The sequence below is a fragment of the Malania oleifera genome, chromosome 6, assembly GCF_029873635.1.
Source record: "Malania oleifera isolate guangnan ecotype guangnan chromosome 6, ASM2987363v1, whole genome shotgun sequence".
In the NCBI taxonomy this organism is placed as follows: domain Eukaryota; kingdom Viridiplantae; phylum Streptophyta; class Magnoliopsida; order Santalales; family Ximeniaceae; genus Malania; species Malania oleifera.
In genome coordinates this window covers 44,846,982-44,868,928 of record NC_080422.1, presented here as the reverse complement: position 1 = coordinate 44,868,928, position 21,947 = coordinate 44,846,982, and the positions used below count along the sequence as shown (strand labels likewise).

The window sequence follows — 21,947 nt, the reverse complement described above, 5'->3', positions numbered from 1 at the left end:
ACAGTGAAATTTTGGTTAATACTTTTAGAAATTAGCTTAGCCTTTACCTTGTTCCTTGCAGTAGTGTTTATTGGGCTAAGTATCATAAAAGCGGTCATGCTTATGTTCCAGCCAAGGTTTTTCTTTTCCCAAACAAAGAGAAAAATTGCAAGAAAAGTTACAAACAAAAATTCGCTCGAACATTCCCATTGCTTTGGGAGGTAGAAAAAGACACATTGTGAATCTATCCTATGAAAACGACTTTTCTGAAAAATACCCTCCAAGGGCTAGACCAATCCAGCAGCTGTCGGACATTGTAAGCACCTAAAGAAAAATTAATGTGATGATGCTCGAAGCTAATCTCCCTCACTGACTACCCTTGCTGCTTCCCTTCGTTGTCTCCTTTCGCCGTCAAAATGGAGGGCCTCTACTTGTGCCTTAGCCTGAATTGGAGATTCCTTTTGACCTCGACTTCCCGAATGTACGACCTCAACTCCTCTCTTGCTTGATCTCAACTCTCCTCTCACTCTACCTCAGCTCCTTTGATGCTCTTTTGCTTGACTTCGCTCCCTCTCCTGCATGACTTGGACTCCCCTCTCTCTTCCCGCTCGTCCTCGACTCACCTCTTGCTCGAGTAGACCTCTACATTTCCTCCTGCCACCGCAAGCCCTTGTCCTCTCCTCATACTTGTTCTACCTTGACTCCCTCACACTTGAGTGGGCTTCTCACTCCCACAGGCCCTAGTCGAGCAGTCCTCTGTTTGTCAAGTCCTGGGCCCTCCTCTTTGACCTTTCTCTCGCCGTTCCTTAATGTTGCAAGCTCTCTCCTGGTCCTCTAGCTTCTCTGGATTGGTTTCTGTTTGCTGCCTCCCTTGTCATGGTGCCGAGGGATGGGAAGTGCATTGTGATGGTCGAAGGGAAGTCTTTCGACCTAGTCTTAGAAGGGGAAGTTCCAATTTTCTTAGAATCACAAAATACTGTAGGGGAGTAAGGATCTCTATCTTCCTAGAATTGGCTGAATTCAAATGGTTTCTTGAATCTTGGGAAGAATTCTAGGCTTGGAAAAGATCTGTACCCCAAGTGAAATATTGGTTTCGTCGAACAAAGAACAAGGATAGAACCTTCACTTTAAAGTTGAACTCAAACAAGTATGGGAACTACCTAGCCCTTATGGAGACCAATAGCAGTGATTGGATAACCCTTGCATTTTCGAAGGGGTTTGAATCAAAGAGTGGATGAAGATCTCCTCCTTGATAGCTGAGTTGGGACGCCCTGTTTTTTCGCCCACAAAGAAAGGCCCAACATCTCCAGTTTTCCAGCAAGAGGAGAAGAAACCGATGACCTCCCCTATGGATTTGAACCCATTTCTCAATAGTACAGGTCCCATGTACCTTTGCTCTCATTGTGGCAAGCCTTTTACTCTTTTACTGAATGGTGGCTTGACACCTAACCCATAGGTGGAGGGGAAGACGAGTAAGTGCTTATGAACCTTTACGAGTGTTGTGAGGGAGAAGAGCCATGCTGCAGGTGACTCATTGGATTTCCTCAAGCTTGATAAAGGCAGTCCCAAAACCTTTGTCTTGTTTGAAGTTGTTGGTGTGGGCCTTAACTCAAGCCTTGGAGCTATAGATAAGGGGACTTTTTTCAGCCTTGCAATCCCACTTGATTGCTCAAAGTCCGATCCCAACTCTTTTTCTCCCTTTAAGCTTCATGATGATTCTTTGGAAGTTGTCAAAAAGTTAGTCCACTTTGGGAAAGCTATCCCCCTACAGGACTTCCCCTCATAGGGAGCTGTAACTTATGAGGAGATGGTTTTGGAAAGGGAACCTCCTAATTCTTCAAATGATAATGGAAGACTAGTCCTTGTCCCAGCCTCCAGGAATGGCTATGACACTTTGGGTGTCAATCCCAATTCCAAGGATTCGGTTGATAGGCCCAATTTTGAACTTTGAATGACTTGGACTTAGACGGCGCTCATAAATAGGTATCTGTTTGGGTCCTTCAGAAGGTGAAATAGGTAAGCAAAACCATAGGCATGTCCTTCGAAGGGTTTGAGGACAGAGCCTTACTGTTGTTTGAGGATATTGAAAGAAGAGAAGAGAGGAATTGGGAAGCAATCGCAAAAAACCTGTGGGAAGTATCAAACAGTTGGATACCAATAAGGAATTAAAGTGCTTGGAATGCACAATGAAATATGGAAAAGCAGGAGGATGTTCAGAAATGGAAGAGGCATGCAGCAGTCAGAGCCTTTGTGTTAATCATGTTAAGAAAAATCATTTCCTAGATCATGAGGGGTCTTAATGACAAAGTTAAAAGGAGCATGATCAAGTCCTTTCTTAAGGATTGGAGGGGTGACGTGGTGTACTTGCAAGAAACTAAGATGGAGATGATGGAGTAATTTTTTATCAATGAACTTTGGGGCCAAGAAGCTTGTGATTGGATATCCCTTGGAGCAGTAGGTAGGGGGAATTCTAGTCTTGTGGAAGCCTAGTGTTGTGGAATTGTTGGACCACTCCTTAAACTCCTTCTCAGTCTCTTGTTTGTTCAAAAGCACGAGCGGTAACTTTCAATGGATTTTCACAAGGGTGTATGGCCTAGGTGAAGGACCCCGTAGGTCTTTTTTTTCGGAATGAGTTCTTTGGGATAAGGAGTGGATGGGATGCTCCTTGGGTTATTGGAGGCAATTTCAATATGATTGTATATCCTCATGAAAGAATTAGGGGTAGCCTTGAAACTAGTAGCATGAGAGAATTCTTTGACTTAATCAATGTGAATGCCCTTATTGATCTCCCTTTCATTGGTGGCAAGTGACAACTTCACTTGGTCCAACTCCATGGAGCCGCCTTCCTTTTCAAGGATCAATAGGTTCCTAATTTCAATTGAATTGGAACTTCATTTTCCTTGCGTGATTTAGAGTATTCTTCTTAGGCCCATCTTAGATCATTTCCCCATTTCCTTTGACATTAGGGTAGTTAAATGGGGGCCAACCCCCTTTTGCTTTGAGAATATGTGGTTAAAGCATGATGGTTTCGGGGAGTTAGTGAAAACTTGGTGGTATTTTCTTCTACTCACGGGGAAGGGTAGTTTTGTGCTTACCTCAAAGCTAAAAAGAATAAAATAAAATCTTAAAATTTGGAACATAAATACCTTTGGGAATGTTCAAGCAAAGAAGATTGTTATCCTTAATGGCATCAAAGAGATTGATGAGCAAGAATTAATCTAGTGTCTTAATGATGATCAGAGAGCCAAAAGAAATGAATTGTATGAGGTTATTAATCTTGAAGAAATATCTTGGAGGTAGAAACCTAGAGCTTTATGGTTTAGAGGGGGGACCGTAATACAAAATTCTTTCATCAGACAACAAATGCTCACCGTAGAAGTAACAACCTTTTTAGCATTGAAATTGGGGAAGTCACCTTAACCAAGGAAGAGGATTTTAGAAAAGGTATTTGTGATTTTTATAAATACTTCTACACCGATTCCGAGTCTTGGAGACCTACAGTGGATGGCATCAATTTCAGATCCCTTAGCTCCTCCATTGTAGAGTGGCTTGAGAGACCATTTGAAGAAACAAAAGTACTCCAAGCTATTAAAAATTGCAATGGGGATAAGGCGCTTGGGCTTAATGGTTTCTCCTTGGCTTTCTTTTAGGCTAATTAGAGCCTCCTTAAACATGACTTGTTAAGCATGTTCGAGGAGTTATATAGTTTACGAAAATTCGTCAGTTGCATAAATAACACCTTTGTAACTCTTATTCTAAAGAAAGTTGGGGCTTCTAGCATCAAATATTTCGGCCCCATTAGCTTGGTGGGAAGCATTTATAAAATCATTGCCAAAGTACTTCTTGAAAGGTTCAAAAAAGCAATATTGGAAGTCATTGGTTAGTATCAGCATGTTTTTGTGGTTGGAAGACAGATTATGGATGCTGCCCTTATTGCTAATGAAATGTTGGATGCTTATTTGAAGGAGGGAAAAGGGGGAATAGTGTGCAAACTGGATATGGAGAAAGCATTTGATCATGTCAACTAGAATTTCCTTCTTTACCTCCTCAAGAAAATGGCCTTTGGCACGCATTGGTGTAGTTGGATTTGCTCAATGTATTAAAACCCCAAGCTTCTTAGTGCTTATTAACGGTTGTCCTTCTGATTTCTTTTGTTCCTCAATAGGCTTGAGACATGAAGATCCCTTGTCCCCCTTCCTGTTTATTTTGGTCGTGGAGGTTCTTAGCCTTATGCCGATGAAAGCTACTGAAGGAAGGATCTTTAGAGTTCTAAAGGTGGGCAGATTACTAAAGTTTCTCATCTTCTTTTTGTAGATGATACTATTATTTTTTGTGAAGATGATCCCCTCCATATCCTCAACCTTTGATGTATTTTGTTAGGGTTTGAGGTCGTCTTAGGCCTAAAAGTGAACCTTGGCAAAAGTGAGCTTATTCCAATTGGGAGAACACGACCCCCCAGGGGGGGGGGGTGGGGTAGGGGACTTTCCTTGCTTGTCTCTGGGGTTGTAAGAAGGGAACCTCTTCCATTAATTATCTTGGTCTCCCTCTCAAAGCCAAATTCAAAATAAGAGTTTGGGACCCTATTATTGAAAAGTTTGAAAGGAGATTGGCAAGATGGGTAAGAAATTTCTTATTAAAAGGATGCAGACTCACTCTTATCCAAGGTCTTAAATTTCGATTTTGACACAAATTTTGAAGCTCCAAAAGTATGAAATTTTGATTCTGATGTCAATTTCGATTTCGATTTGAAAAAATAACAAAAATTAGTAATAGAGCATGGAATTCTCTGTGAAACTTTAGAAATGGTTAACAAACATAATAATATAAGTTTTAGGACTAATATAATTACAAATTAAATACATCTATGTTTTGTATGTGGAAAAGTTGTAAAATAGTATGTGTATCAGACATATTTGTAAGATAATGTACATTAAACATATTCAGTTAATACAAATGAAATTCATAAATCATTTAAATATTATTTATTATACAAATAATGATAATTTAGACATGAATGGTTAAATAAAATGTTACTGTAAGTTTATTTTTTCATATAATTTCAAAAGCACTTGTTAAGATAGAAATTTCACTTCACTCCTAAATTTCTCATTTGAGTTCTGATGAAATTTCATCGTATAGTTAAAATTTCGCCAAGTTTTGCTAAAGTTTTGAGAATTTGATAAAATTCGGATGACTCGTTGAGATTTCAATGGAAATTGTGCAAGATGGAAATCGACTCCCATTTCGATTTCAAGGGTGATGGAAATCAGAAATTTCGACAATTTCACGGAAATTTAAGACCATGCTCTTGTCAAAAGCACTTTCACAAATCTTCCAATTTACTTATATGTCTCTGCTTCCTTTACCGTCCTCAATTGTTAGGAGATTGGAGGGAATTCAGAGAAGATTTATTTGGAGAAGCTTAGGGGAGGAGTTTAAATACCACCTTGTTAGATGGGGAGTGGTCAAACAACTCATTTGTTCAAGAGGTCTAGGGTTGAAATCCCTTCTCACTTTCAATAAAGCCCTCCTTGGCAAGTGGTTATGGAGGTTCATGAAGGGGAAAGACCACCTTTGGTGGAATGTTATTGTTTCTAAATATGGTCTAGAGCACAATGATTGGACAACACACAATGGAAGAGGTCCCTATGGAGCATGTGTTTTGGAAATTCATTAGGAAAGGGTGGGATGATTTTTTCAATTTGTGACATTTCAAGTGGGGAATGGGGCCAATGTTTACTTTTGGCATGATTTGTGGTGTTAAACCTGTAATCTTAGAGCTGCATTTCCTTCCATCTACAACTTGGCTTGTGACAGAAATGCCCTTATCAGTCATCATCTCCAAATCACTAATCAGGGAATTTTTTGGGACTTTCCTTTTACAAGGAACATGGCAGATTGGGAACTTCACACACACTCTGAATTCTACAAATTTTCTATGCAATTTCTGTCTCCAAAAGATCCCCAATGAGCTAGCTTTGGACAAAAATGGCGCTCTCTGTTAAATCTTTTTATAAGAAGCTCTCACCGTTGGGAACAAATTGCAGTAATTCCCCTTGTATTCACATTTGGAGGACAGCAGCCCCTTTATAGGTTGCCTTATACATGGAAATATTTTAACCCTCAACAATAGGCAGAAAAGAGGGCTTACAGTCACGAATCGGTGTTTACACTGTATGGTTGACGCAGAATCAGTCAACCATATTCTCCTTCACTTCTCCTGGTCAAGGAACATGTGTAATTTGGCTCTTTCCTTGACTGGGCGGCAGTGGGTTACGGAAAATTCAGTTGAGGGGAGATTTGGGCTTGGAAAGGCATCAGAGCCACAAAGGAGAAGCGAAAGGCTTTGAACCTCACCCCTCTTGCCATCTTTTGGTGGGCTTGGAAAGAAAGAAATAAGAGAGCCTTCAAAGATTCATCTATTCTGCTTCAGACCTGCAATTGCAAAGCTCAATGGATTACTGCCTCCAACTGGCTTAGTGGGAACATTGTTAATTATCATTTTGTAATCCTTGATGTTTGCGACACTCTACAGTGTGGTTGATGTTTTCTACCACAGGTTGGCATCCCCTTGATGCCTTAGATTAATAATAGATTTTCTTTTTCTGATATAAAAAGAAGGGCTAGACCAATTCAAATGTCCCTAGAACTCCTCGAGCATTGCAAGAAATCCAAAACCTGCTAGGGTTAATAAAAAAAAAAAATCAGTCACCATGTAGCTGCTCAGCGTTCTAAGTGTTTCTGAAATAGAAAGAGGAACACCAAGGTTAGTAATTAATTACAGGCCACTAACTAAAACACTTGGATAAGATATATGATATTGAATAAATCTGACTTATTTAAAAAAATTATAAAATGCAAAAATTTTCTCCAAGCTTGATATGGAATCTGGCTTTTGGCAAATTCAAATAGCTGAGCAGGACAGATACAGAATAGCTTTTACTGTTTCTTTGGACAGTACAAATGGACAGTCATGCCCTTTGGATTAAAAAAAGCACCCAGTGAATTCCGAAATACAATGAATGATATATTTAGCTCTTACACAGCCTTTACAAATGTTTACACTGATGATGGATTAATTTTTTCAGAAACAACAGAAAAACATTTCAGACACTTAGATATATTTTTCAACACAATCAGACAACTGTTTTTTTTTTTCTTTTTTCGGATGGTAAAAGAAAATTATATTTATGAGGGAAGAATTTTCAAGAGGTAGAATGAGACATCTTCCTAATAAAGTCTGGAACAAATCCGAAAAAACAACTAAAAGCTACAGAAAAAGGAGAAAATCAACGAACCAGCATATTCCTCCAATCTGTTTGAATCTCCTGGAAACTATTTCCTCTGAAAAACCTAAGTCCAATGCATCACTGTGATGCTAAATACTGGATATTATCCTAGACCAGCTCCCAAATTAATTTTTCCCAGAGAATATCCATGCATTACATTCTATCCATATCCCCCATAAAACTGCAAATAAACCAGCACCTCCATTAGGTTGCCCTATCCTTTACCTAATCCTGTAAAAGAAATAGCTAGTAAGTCTTCCACTTGCATAGGGCATGCCCAACTCTCCCCCATAATACCAAACATCTTATTTCAAATCCTCTAAGAAAAATCAGTGTAAAAGGAGATGAGAAGCTGTCTCAAAGTCCTTGAAACAGAGCACACAAACATCAGGAGAAAGAGCCTTCAAAGATCTTCTGACTTGCAACAAGTTTTTAGTATTTATTTTACTAAGCACAACCAACCAAGTGAAAGCCTTGATTTTTGAGGGAGCCTTGGCCTTCCATATTATAGAAAAGAGTGGAAATGAAGAATTAGAATGGATCAAGAATTCAAGAAAAGGATTTGCAAGAATACTCTCCTGACTGATCCAAGGACCAAAAGTGAACATCCATTCCCTACAAAAGATTACTTCCGTTCAAAGAAGAAACTCCTCCATCTCCTCATCATTATGAGGTCTCTCCTAAAATGAAGATTCTAGGAAACCAAAGGGCAACTCAAATCCCCAACAAAAAAAGATATGGCTCTATTTTGCTCAGTACTCAATTGAAAGAGATGAGGAAAAGAAATGTACAAAACTACATCACCCTGCCAAGGGTCTATCCAGAAGTGGATACATGACCCCCTCCCCACTGCAAGTTTAGTATGACGAATAAAGGAAGGATAAATATGAGAAATAGGCCTCCATGGATTCCCTAAAGAATGTCTGAAATTACTATTGGTATCCCACCCATTCTCTTCCAACCCAAGCTTACTTCTTATAACTCTATGCCAAAGGAAAGATTCTTCTAGAGGGAAGTGTCATAACCATTTAGCCAAAAGTGCGGTGTTTTTAGACGCCAACTTACCTAGACCCAGTCCTCCCTCCTTTGGCTTACAAACCTCATCCCATCTAACTAACTGATCTCTATGACCCCCCCCCCCCCCCACCCCAGACCATGGGAAGTCTTTCATAATTTTCTCAAGTTTACTAGCAATCCCTGTCGGAATCTTAAAAACAGACAAAAGATGAAGTTGGATGCTAGAAAGACAAGCCTGAATCAGATTAATTCTTCCCCTGAAAGAGAAGAGAGCCCCCCTTCCACCCATCTAACCTCTTTGTCTTGTTTCGGCAACAAAAAAGGTCCTGTCCAGACCAATATTATGTCTGAGACTGGGCCCTTGGACAAGAAACTTTCCAATGGCCTTTCTGCCAAAAAAGCTACACCCTCAATACCAACACATGGATTTGGCTTCCCAGTAATCCATATCTTTTATTCAGTAGGCAATAATAGTCACTGTGCGGTAGGAGCAGAAAACATTGGCAAGGAGGGGGAAGCTATATTGGCTACCTTAAAGCATGTTTCCTTAAGAACAAGATCTCAGACTACTTTGTCAACTCTAGGTACAGGTGCCCACATTGAGAGTGAACATTTTTCATATAGCCCTTAAAGCATCTGCATATTCCTCCAGAAGTTGGTGCCTTTTGGAGTGCGCGTGGGTCAGTCTCGATGAGATTATCTTAAATTATCAGTAAAACACTAAGTAGAGGTGTAGGATGGAGAATGTCATGACCAATAGGTTTATGTTGGTCTCTACCCTCTAGGTGCCATGAGACACTGGATAATTCACGTAACTATCATGTTGTTGTAGATCCTGTGGTTCTAAAAGAGCTAATTGATCCCAGTAAATTGTCATCTCGTTATAAAATTTTTGAGAAGTCTTGTCCCCACCTGTTTTGCATCTCAAATTTAAATCTCCAACCAATCTATATTTTTTATTTATTTATTTATTTTTTTGTGAAATTAGTTTGGAAATTAAGATACATTCCTTGCAAATAAGTTCATACCACCTTTGTTGCACCAAACTTGGAAAAATTCTTACTGATAGTAAGCTCTACTGATTATGCAACCAAGAGCTTCAGCCTTCTCCCTCATCCATGTCACAATAGATTACTCAAAATCCTGGGTCTTGTGTAAGCTGGTTTAACTTCCAAGCCTGTAAAGGCTGTAATATAACCCGATCTTCCCTTAAAGTATGAAAATTTTCATTGCACTAGACCATTTAGAGTAATTTTTCTGCATTCAACCAAACAGTGATTGTTTGAAATTTGAATCTTGTCACCTAAGAGCGATACAACTGTTGTTTCAACTATATTATTGTGGAAGGCAACAAGAAAGATGTTATGACAGATTTGCATTGCACTGGAGATCACCACCTATGCTGGCTGAAGCTGTGAATTTGCAAAGAAAAATAGGGAGAAGAAGACAAAGGGTTTGCAGATAGCCTGTGTTATCTGGAAGAAGGGGGAAAAAAAGACGAGGGAAGAAGGGCCAAGAATGGAATCTAGCAAGTGGCAGTGGAGCTGGAAAGAGCTTGAACAGATGGAAGAAGGAAGTTACAGCAGCTTTTGACTAGTGACTGCAACTAAATATTTGACAGTTGGATGTGATGCTGCGATGCAATGAGGGAATTGGCAGGAGAATGTTTGCTAACTCTCCAATGGCTAGAGGAAAATGGAATTGTTCTTTAATGACATGTTACAATGCAGAAAGCAAGACTGCTGCTGTTTATTATGGTAATATCAAAAGAATGATCAAAATAAAGTATGCGATGTTTAAACTATGTAACTTAAACTACCCATAAATAGAAAATATAACTTCAACTAAGAAATAATAGAAACACTTGTATACAGCTTGAAATGAGGCAGAACATAAACTCTCACAATGGCAAGCGGAGTCAGGGGACTCCGCTCTTGATGGATTTTAGATGTACAATTTGCTTGGAGCCTTGGACATGTCTAGCCCAGAGCGCAAGAGTGATCAGGACCAGGAGCAGGAGTGGTTGCATGAGACAAGCAAAAATAAATAATTTCACAAGCAGGCGCTCATATATAATATTATATGTATGTGAGCATGTGTGCATCCATATGAATAGTGTGAGGCAAAATATAAATGAATATGAATGAGATGGTTGCACTTACAATTTCAATAGATTGAAGAATAGTATAATACTAAGGGAATCAATGAACAACAAGGGATAAAAGGAGTTGTAATTTTTGTTCAATTATCCTTCACTCCATCCAAACAAAAGGCAGAACTCAAAGGGGGAAAACTCCCATGCCACTGCTCATGTGGCTGCTAAGCATGCTGTCAGCTGCTGCTGCTGCTTTTTCTGCTATCTCTGTCAGGCACCACTGTCACAAGCACAGCTAAAAAAATTTCCCAGTAATTCATCTATCTTCACAATGTGCATATCTCTACAGATCCAATCTCATGGGGCAAATAAAACTAAAGATTTTTACATTTTAGATTGTGGAAAATCTCTAAATCTAAAAGTATAATTTGGGGCTTAAAGGGTGTAGCGGGAATATGCAAATCAAGACTTCAATTCATGAATCTTTAAATGTATGTCAGCAGTTTGGTCCTGAATCCAATCTCAAAATGTCTGCCCGTGTTTTAGTTTGATTTCATCATCCCAGGTTGATGAATTGTGTGTCTAAGGTTGAGACCATCTATTGTCACCACTTGACCTAAAAGCTTAGGTTGTTACATGGTGACACAGCAATGTATATCAAATTACTCAGTACTCAACATGCATAACCATCTTGCATGTAAGAGACAGACATCAAACTTGAATGGGTGCACTAAACAATAGAACTGTGTATTATAATGCATGTAACGGGAAAAACACAAATAGCTGTACTTGAAACCAGGGCCTCCTAGAACCATTGATCTGATACTTGTCACCACTTGACTTAAAAGCTGAAGCTCGTTGGTAGTCAATCAAAATTGCCATCAAGCTATCAAACATGAATGTTTGAGAGAGATTCGAAGTTCCAATCAGTGTCCCTTTCCCACAAGCTTCTTGGCTCGAGGAGGGGGGTGTTGCTAAACTATTTTTGTTGGCTTCACTATTCCCCATAAATGTCATTTCAGTTCTTCATTAGTGGGTGCTTTCTGTCCTTTCTTTCTCATTTAATACGTAGTTTTAAAACCCAGGCTGAAATCGACCTTGTGAAGCCACCAAGTCGGTTGGACAACTAATGTCATCATGACATTATATATATACACACAAACACATATATGCATTACAATGATAACCCTGATCAGAGGTGATATTGCAAAGATGTTGGTTAAGTAGAGAGGGGGGGGGGGGTTTATTGTCTCAGATCCTAATCTAATTTCCAAGATCATTGATTTTTATTATAGTCTGTATACTGAAGAGGATGAGAGCATGCTGGAAGGATTAGAATGGGATCCATCGCTTGTTGATAAGATAGCTTGGTTAAAAAGACCTTTTGAGGAAGAGGAAGTTAGGGCTACAATTTTTGGGATGGAGAGGGACAAAGCTCCTGGGTCAGACAGTATTAATTTAGCTTTTTAACAAAATTGTTGGGCGGTGGTGAAGAATGACTTGATGAAGCTTTCAATGAATTCTATTGGAATGGGGTTTTAAGTAAGAGTATTAATTCTATGTTTATAACTTCGCTGCCTAAGAAAAGTAGGTCTATCAAGATCTTTGACTATAGACCAATTAGTCTAGTTTCGAGTGTTCGTACAATAATCACCTAAGTGCTAGCTAAGAGGTTAAGTGTGGCTATTTCTAAAGCCCAGACTGCTTTGTTGGGGCGAGGGGTAGACAGATTGTGGATGCAATCCTAATTGCGAATGAAACCGTTGAGGATATGAGGAGGAGAAAGAAGAAGGGGCTTGTTTTTAAGTTGGACTTAAAAAAGGTTATGATTGGATAAGATTTTTGTGAGGAAGGGTTTTGGAGAGAGATGGTTTAGATTGATGAAAGGTTGTATGTCTAATGTGAATTTTGTGGTGATAGTGAATGGTGAGTCCAAATCTTGGTTCAAGTTCACGTTGGGGATTAGACAAGGAGATCCTCTTTCTCCATTCTTGTTTGTGCTAATGGCTGTTGTTTTGAGTAGAATGGTAGAAAGGGTTGTGGATAGATGTTTAGTGAAAGGCCTTAAAGTGGGTAGGGAGGAGATCGTGGTGTCACACCTTCAGTTTGCGAATGACACTATCTTTGATCCTGATGTCGCACCTTCAATTTGCAAATGATACTATCTTTTTTTCTAAAGGATCATAAGCCTCCTTTCATTAATATTTTAGGGCTCCTTAAAATCTTTGAAAAGGTTTCGGGCTTAAGATTATTTTGGGTAAGAGTGACATTGTAGCTATTAACGTGCCTGCAGAGTTTGTTGGGGATTTAGCCATGGAAGTTGGGTGCTCCAAGCTAGGTTGGCCATTGTCCTATCCAGGGATTCCTTTGGGAGGTAATCCTAAATCATCTAGTTTTTGGGATCCTGTGGTAAAGAGAGTGCCCATGCATTTAGATGGGTGGAAGGGAGCTTTTTTTTTTTCTTTGGGATGGAGGATTGCTCTAATTCAGGCTTTTCTTTCTAGTATTTTGTTGTATTTTCTTTCTTTTTTAAAAAATCCAATGGGAGTCGCCAGTAGGATTGAGAGAATTATGAGAGGTTTTCTTTGGTTAGGGGTAGCAAGTTCTAGGGATCATTTGGTGGGTTGGGAGGTGGTTTGTAGGATTAAGAGGGAGGGTGTTTTGGGTCTTGGAAATTTGGTGTATAGAAACAGACTCTTTTGGCTAAAGCGGATGAGGTAGTTCCTGCTAGAGCTTTCTTCATTGTGGCATAGAGTTATCAAAAGTAAATTTGGACTTGATGGGAATGGATGGGATACTAATTTGGGTTTTAGATGCTCTTTGGAAAATCCAAGGAAACTATGTGTCATATTTACCCTCTGTTTATTCCCTATACTAAATTTGTTTTGGGTAAGGGTTGTAATATCCATTTTTGGAAAGACCTATGAATAGGGAATTTTGTTTTTTCCACCTCTTTTCCTCACCTTTTTTGATTGAGCTTAGGGCAAAATGATTTCATTTCTTCATTTAGAGTAGACTCGGACAGTCTTTTACCCTCTTGAGATTTCCATTTCAGGAGAGCCTTGAATGATAGGGAAACTATTAAGTTATCTTCTTTATTGATTTGGTTGAATAATTGTAGGGTATCCTCCTAAAATGATAGCTGATATTGGTTGTAGGATTCTTTGGGAGTCTCTTCTTGTAAATCTTTCATTGAATTCTTGGTTCGGGCAAATTCCTATATTCCTCTTTACAAGGTTATATTGAAGGTCAAAAATCCCCCTAAAATCAAAGCATTTCTTTGGTTGGTTGTGTATAATAGGATAAATACTGATAACTTGTTGCAGATAAGGAGACCTTTAAAGGCTCTCCTTCCTGATATTTGTATGCTGTGCTTTAATTGTTTAGATTCTGTTTCACACCTTCTTTTCATTGCAATTATGCATGGAAGGTCTGCAACAAGTTATTCAATTACTTTGAATAAAGCTGGGTTTGTCCTAGAACAGTGGTGGGGTTCTTGGTAATTTCTTTTGTGGGGTTTGGGAGGAAGAAGGAAGGAATTGCTGTATGGAATTGTGCTATATTTGCAGTGGTGTGGGAAAATATTCTGTTTATGGCTTCTTTCTGGTGTTTAGGCTATGGAAATTTCAAGGGAATGTGTGTTTCAGAAGTTTAGCACAATTGGAAGTCTCTTCTAAGGGTGTCTTGAGTTTTTGTCATTGTTTATTTTTGCAATTTTCTTTTTGGTTTTCCTGAGGATTATCAGACTTTGTTAAGGAGATGTCCTCTATCCTGCTTGTAAATTCTAGCTTTATCTAACCAATTTCCTTTTTGTATCCAAAAAAAAAAATCATCTATTAGCTAATCACAATAAAAAAAATAATTTCTATTAAAAATTTAGATAAAATTTCTACATTTATTATTATTATTATTATTATTATTATTATTATTAAAGCTTGATATACATTGTTGGCCCACAACCTAACAACTTAAGCTTTTAGGTAAAGTGGTAATCTAACATGGTAAGAGCAGAGCTGGTTCCCAGGAGGTCCTGGGTTCTAGTCTTGTTGCCCATGTTTATTGTGTAGTATTTGAAAAAAAAAAAAAACTGTTGTGTTCCCTATCATAGGTGTTATTTATCGTGTGTTTATCTCTCCACATGCTGTCAGGTTGCATGTGCAGGGGAGTGTTAAAGCTTGATATACTTATCTGGCCCACAACCTAATAGAGCTTTTAGGTAAAGTGGTAATCTAACAATTATTATTATTATTATTATTATTATTATTATTATTATTATTACGAGTCAAACAAATATTGAAAGGCAAAAAGGACTTAAGAGGAGTATCATTAAGTTTAAAAAAAAAAAATTTAAGCCGTGTTCCAATTCTGCATTTAAATGTATAATTATTAAGTAATTTATAAATTGGGATTTTTCTGAGTTTTTTATTTTCTAATCACATTTGAAGTGATCAAGGGTTTAAATATATTTCTCAAAACTATATTTATAAGGTTTAATAATGATACCTTTAATTTTTTAGGATTTGTGGATGAAAAGATTTATGGTCATTTAAGAGTGGTATGATAACTACTTGTTATTTGATCTTAGAATGAAAAATTAACATGCACTCAATCAGGTTTTCAGTTTTTGGTTGACGAAGCAAGATAGGTTGCTGTGCAAAACTCAATACTCTTGAAACATGGTTTTAAAACCTGGACCCGTGACCAACCCAGTGAAGCTACTGGACCAGTTGAATTGGTGGGTCGAATCAGTGAGGTCAACATGACATAAATGTGTGAATGTGTGTGCACGTGCTACACTAATAAAATTATAATGATCTATGAGAATATTACATAGACGCTGGTGATAATCCTCTATTAGCATTACAACAGAAATACTCGCAACAATCTAAATAAAATTTGTATTTTTTCTATTTTTCTAAAATAATTATAATATTATTGTTGTCATTAGTATGAGTTGAACAAATATTGGTAGGCAGAGAGAGGTGTGATGCTTTGATTCAATCAAAAATTTATTTTAAGTCAGTTTTATGTGCTTGTTTTTTGTGTATGTTTATTATTTGCATAGTAATTGACGTTTTTTTTTTTTTTTTGACGAGAGAAAATTGTATTAAGAACCAAAATAATGTACAATAGAAGAGTACAAGATATCCTCAAGATACAAAAACTACAACCAGAAGAATCACAAAAGAGCTGCCGTCTAATCCCTTTGAAGATAGGACAGCGTTGAAACCCGAAGGACCCCAGAAGAATGGGTCCATAATGAAGCCAAAAACACCACTTATCCCATAATAGGTTCGGACAAGATGTGTGGTTCTTAAAAGATTTTGGTGTTCCTCTTAATCCTAAAGGTCCATAAGGTAGTGAAGCAGGCTCTGCTTCATAGAGCACCTTTCTTTCTACTGGAGCGAAAGCCACTATGTTTCAAGGGCAAGAAGTCTCCCACATTCCCAGGTGCCATGAAGCATTACCTTTATAATAGAAGAGAGCACACCAAAGGTGTGATGCCACCTTACAGTGCTGAAAGTGGTGAGCATTTGTTTCACTGAACTCACAGCACATTACACATCAGGACTGAAGACATGTACGCCTTCAAATCTGAAGCATATCATGTGTGACAATCCTATTCAGCTTAGTAATTTAGTAAATAGTCATATTTGGTTTAGTGGTTAGTCAAATTCTACTACTTGAGGTCCTAGGTTCAAGCTCCCCCAGCAGTAGCACATGAATAATTTTGTGCAGGGCACTGGTTTGACCTGGCTAGTGACCCTGGTTCAGTCCGGTTCAGGCTGGTTCCCCTGACTGGGTCATCTAGGCTTCAAGTGGTTCTCAATTCCAGCTTGTGGGTGCTAACTGGACCAGCATAGGAACTGGTTCCACTCTAACCTGGTCCAACTGGCCTGTCAGCTCTGGATCTTAGAACCATGCTTTGAAGCTCTTATTTATTATCTACATTCTTCAGTACTTTTCAGAATCTTCTAAAGCATGCTGTTGTGCTCTGCAGGTAGTTTCATTTATGGAAGACCTTGGACTTGATAGAGAAACTGTGGGGAGGATACTTGGTCGCTGTCCCGAAATTTTTGCTACCAACATTGAGAAAACCCTCAGGAAGAAACTTGAATTTCTTACTCGTATTGGTGTGTCTGAAGATCACTTTCCTCGGGTTATTAGAAAGTATCCGGAACTTTTTGTTTCTGATGTTGACAGGAGCTTACATCCTCGGTAATATATTAATTCTCAGATATTCTAACCTTAACTAGTCTTATCTAATTATCCGAAGGTCACACCAAACAGCCTCACTTTTATTGATAGCACAAAATCATGTGATCTTTACAATTTGAGTTTCTTAACTATGTAAATCTAGTTGTTTGGTGCCTTGTGCAGTGTTGAAAATTATTAGAATTCTAGATAATCTTGAAAATCAGTTTTATGATAATTCGGGTGTTTCTACACTTGTCTGAGGATTTGCTCCACTGTAAACTGTTTGTCACTAAATGTGGCCTTGCCACTGAAGTCACGAACTTGGTTCTTTTTTCTATGTAGCAAAATTTCCTCTGTTCATTATGAAAAGATGTTTTGAATATTTAGTGATGGTTGACTTTCTCATGCATTTGTGCACGTATAATGGGCCTTGAGAATACAAAAACTCAAATGAGTGACTGCTGTTGCTGGTTTTAATCTTTATTTTAAGATTAAATTTATTGCTTGCTTCCCCTGACTAAGTTATTGTCAAAATGTACAATCATAGAGCAATTTATGTGACCTTTATTGTAACTTGATCTAGTGTTGTGGTGGCAGAATGAACTATTTACTGGAGGCTGGTCTTTCAAAGAGGGATATTGCATTCATGGTTCGTAGATTTTCTCCTTTACTAGGGTACAGCATTGACGAGGTTTTTAGACCAAAGCTGGAATTCCTTGTGAATACCATGGAGAAGCCGGTGAGGGAGCTGGTGGACTATCCTAGGTATTTCAGCTACTCATTGGAAAAGAAGATCATGCCCAGATTCTGGGTGCTAAAAGGAAGGAATATTGATTGTAGTTTAAAAGAAATGCTGAGTAAAAATGATGAGGAATTTGCTGCTGAATTTATGGGTGTTGGAAGGATGCTTGTTCCACCTGCTTAACCTTTTCATCAGTGAATAGTCTCGTGTCTTTTGCACGTGCTTATTGTGTGTAGATATTATGTCACTTTAAAGGGAGCTTTGGTCGGGGATGGGTAAGCGGCATGAAATGGTAGCATTCTTGACACAATATGAAGCGAGAAAAGAAAATATAGAAAATATTTTGAGCCAGAACGAAGAAGGTGCTTTTTAGTTTAATACTTTGCTATAATTATCATTGCATTTTGCTATGTCATGGTTCCTTTTTTTCTTATTTATTTATTTTGTTGAACTTCAACATGCAAGTTGTTATATGGAAACATAAATGGAAGGTGTGGAATGAGTAAGTTTTTCCCTTTGGTTAGTTACAACTACAACAAAACCAAGCCTTAGTCCCACTAAGTGGGGTCGGTTATATGAATCCTTTCTGTCAATTTAAGCGATTATGGACCATTTCTTTTGATAGATTTAAGGATATTAAATCCTTACTCACTATCTTCTCCTAAGTTATTTTAGGTCTATCTCTACCCCTTCTATTGCTTCCTACAGTAACTAAGTTACTTTTCCTCATAGGTGCACTATAAGGCCTACGTTGCAAGTGTCCATACCATTTGAGTCGTCCCTCCCATATTTTATCTTCTATAGGAGTTATACCCAACTTACTACGAATATGTTCATTCCTTAATTTATCTTTCAATGTTATACTACTCATCCATCTAAGCATCTTTATTTTACCAACTTTTACTTTTTGGATATTATGTTTCTTCGTCGCCCAACGTTTCGATCCACATAGCATAGCTGGTCTTATAGCTGTCCTATAAAACTTTCGTTTCAATTTTAACGGTATTCTACGATCACATAGCACACTTGAAGTACTTCTCCATTTTACCCAACCTGCTTTAACTCTATGCATTACATCATCTTCAATTTTTCCTTCAGCTTGCATAATAGATCCAAGGTATCGAAATCTACAAGTGCTATTTATTTCTTCATCATCAAGTTTAACTGTCTCCAATATTCCTCCTATCATTACAAAAATTATATATCATATATTCTGTTTTATTTCTACTTATCCTAAAGGCTCTAGATTCCAAAGTTTCTCTTCATAATTCTAACTCAGTCTCTATTCCATTCCTAGTTTCATCAATTAATACAATATTATCTGCAAAAAACATGCACCATGGAACCTCCTTTTGAATACTCTTAGTCAATTGGTTTATCACTAAAGCAAAAAGATAAGGACTCAAAGCAGATCCTTGATGTACACCTATGATAATTGGAAATTCTCTTGTTTCTCTATCTATTGTCCTAACACTAGTCATTACTTCATCGTACATATCCTTAATAACATCGGTATACTTACAATATATACCCTTTTTTTCTAAAACCCACCATAGAACTTCCCTAGGTATTCTATCATATGCTTTCCCAAGGTCAATAAATATCATATGCAAGTCCCCCTTCTTTTTCCTAAACTTTTCCATTAATCTTCTTAAAAGATAAATAACTTTTGTGGTAGATCTCTTAGGCATAAAACCAAATTGATTTTCTGAGATATTCGTTTCTAACCTTAATCTTTGTTCAACAACTCTTTTTCATAGTTTCATCGTATGACTCATAAGTTTAATTCCGCGATAGTTATTACAATTTTGAATATCTCCTTTATTTTTATATATAGGTATTAAAGTGATTTTTCTCCATTCATCTGACATTTTCTTAGTTTTTACAATTGTATTAAATAAATTAGTTAACCATATAATTCCATTATCACCCAAGCATTTTCAAACTTCAATTGAGATGTTATCTAGTCTCATTGCTTTCCCATTTTTCATCTTTTTTAGTGCAAACTTAATTTCGTTAACTCTAATTTTGCGAATAAATCTTATATTTTTAGTCTTTTCCTCACTTGACAACTCTAAGTTCAAGCCTTCTATTTGGTTTTCGTTAAACAACTTACCAAAGTAACTTCGTCATCTTTCTTTAATATTTTCGTCCTTAACCAAGACAATATCATCCTCACTTTTTATACATTTTACATTTCGTAAGTCTTTACTCTTCCTTTCTCTAGGTTTAGCAAGTTTAAATATAACTCTTTCCCCTGTTTTTGTACCTAATCTATCATACAAACTATTAAATGATCTATATTTAACTTTACTAACAGTCTTTTTTGCATCTTTTCTTGCCTCCTTATATTTTTCAAAGTTATCTCTATTTCTACATTTTTGCCACGTTTTATATCAAATTCTATTTTTATGATTTTTTGTACATCTTTATCCCACCACCAACTTTCTTTACTATTCGAGAATCTTTCCCTTGATTCACTTAAAATCTCTTTTGCTCTCTTTTTAATAGAACTAGTTAATCTATTCCAAAGAGTATTTATATTTATCTCATCCTCTAAGGTCCAATTCCCATTTTTGGTCATTTTATCTTTAAATTTTATTATATTTTCTCTTTTTAGGTTTCACCATCTAATTCTCTTACACTAGTTTATTTTATCCATTTTCTTCCATTTTTTAATACATATATCTAACACTAAGACTTTATGTTGTGTGGTTAGACTTTCATCTGGAATAACTTTACAATTCTTGCATGATAAACGATCTACCCTCCTAGTAAAAAAAAAATTTATTTGACTTCTATTTTGTCCACTTTTGAAGGTTATTAAGTGTTCTTCTCTCTTCTTAAAACAAGTATTCATTATACTAAAATCATGATATAGCAAAGTCTAAAATCATCACCCCCGACTCATTTTTGTCTCCATATCCATATCATTTATGTATCTTCTTATAATTTTTATTATCTCTTCCAACGTGTCCATTCAGATCTCTTCCTATAAATATTTTCTCAGTCCCTGATATGCCTTATATAATACTATCTATATCTTCCCAAAATTATCTATTAAGATTTTCTACTAAGTCAACTTAAGGAGCATAAGCACTAATAATATTTATTATCTCGTCTTAATTCCATCTTGATTTTTATAATTTTATCCCTTACTCTAGTTACATCCACAACGCTATCTTTTAAGTTTTTATCTATAATAATGTCTACTCCATTCTTATGTTTTTCATTTCCACTGTACCAAAGTTTAAATCCTGATTTATTGATTTCTCTAGCTTTCTCTCTCACCCACTTAGTTTTTTGAAGGCAAATTATATTAATTCTTCTTCTAATCATTGTATCCACAATTTCCATATTTTTACTTGTAAGTGTCTCTATATTTCAAGTTGCTAATCTAATTCTAGTTTCTTGAACTAATGTCTTTACCTGTCCATGTCCAGAATAATGCAGAAACCTCGGATATTTGATACTGTACCCGGGCGCCGACACGGCGCGTCGCTTCGGGGCGACGACCTATCCCTTTGGTTAGTTGGTCTAAACAAATGACTAAGGGATTGTTTGTTTGGGCTGATTGGCCTCTAAACAGCTTGGTCTTCATATTGAACTGGAGTCTAGTGAAAGTCATTGCTTGGTTTCGCCATTTAATCAAGTTTATTCAGTGCAGACATTTTTATATTTGCGTCCTTTGCAATGGCTCGAGTTCTCAAGTCTTTCCTATCCTTCCCACTACTAGTCATCTTCTTCATACTGAATTCCTCAACTTAACTATCTCTGCCCCTGCAGACTTTTCTTGTTCTCTCCTCCCACCTCCCCAACTTGGCTACTGATGCAGCGGCGTATAAAGACAGTACATGGATTTATAAAAGATTTATAAATCAAATATTTATTTATTGATTTAATTTTTTTATTATTATTTTCTTTCGTACTTGTCATGATAGTTAAATATGAAAATGTAAATCTCCTCCTTTTGTTTTTATCTTTTTTTTTTCTTCCCTGTACGATCTGCTCCTTGAGCATTTCCTTCCATGAAGGGGCTCTTGTTGACGGGAGTTTTGTTAAGCTTTGCATGGATCAATAAGCTACGTCATCACAAGCATTGATTATGGGCAATTGGAAAGAGATTTTTGTGTTCAATAGGATTAAAGCGTTTTGTGTTCAATATTTCTTTAATCTGAATTTCACTTGATGCATGATATGTGGAATTTAGGTTGGGCAGTGAAAGTCATGTGGTCCAATCGAAATGTATGTGGGTGAGACTGTTCTTAACTACAGGAAAATGTGCTCCAAAGATGCAACAGTACCTCCAAGATAGTTTAGTCTCAGTTATTAATAATCATTTAGCTGACATAATCCTTTCTTAAGATTTCAAAATAGAACTAAACATCACCTATGCTTTATATGTTCAAATTTGTACATTGGTCCATACTTGGGAGGTTCCGGAATCACTTTCCTTGTATGATATTGGAAAAACAGGAAATTCTTATTTGATGCAGAGGGAAGGTTGGGTGGTCCTAGTGGGGGATTTGTCTCTAGAGGTTAAATAACAGGCTGTGAAATTGCTAGAGTAGCATTCATGCCTGCTAATATGTTGTACTTCTCCCTTTTCTAATGCACCGTATGCTCA

General features: G+C 37.2%; 1 protein-coding gene across 3 annotated transcripts in view; it reads left to right on the top strand.

Moving 5' to 3' along the window:
* LOC131158010 (transcription termination factor MTERF2, chloroplastic) overlaps positions 1-17,674 on the top strand; it is a 46,959-nt gene extending 29,285 nt beyond the window's left edge. For all 3 annotated transcript variants that reach the window (XM_058112556.1, XM_058112557.1, XM_058112558.1), the window contains 2 exons: positions 16,382-16,599; positions 17,176-17,674. In XM_058112556.1, the coding sequence (XP_057968539.1) occupies positions 16,382-16,599; positions 17,176-17,503 (546 nt within the window). In that variant the 3' untranslated portion in view covers positions 17,504-17,674. The remainder of the gene's footprint in view (positions 1-16,381; positions 16,600-17,175) is intronic.
* The last annotated feature ends 4,273 nt before the right edge of the window (positions 17,675-21,947 follow it).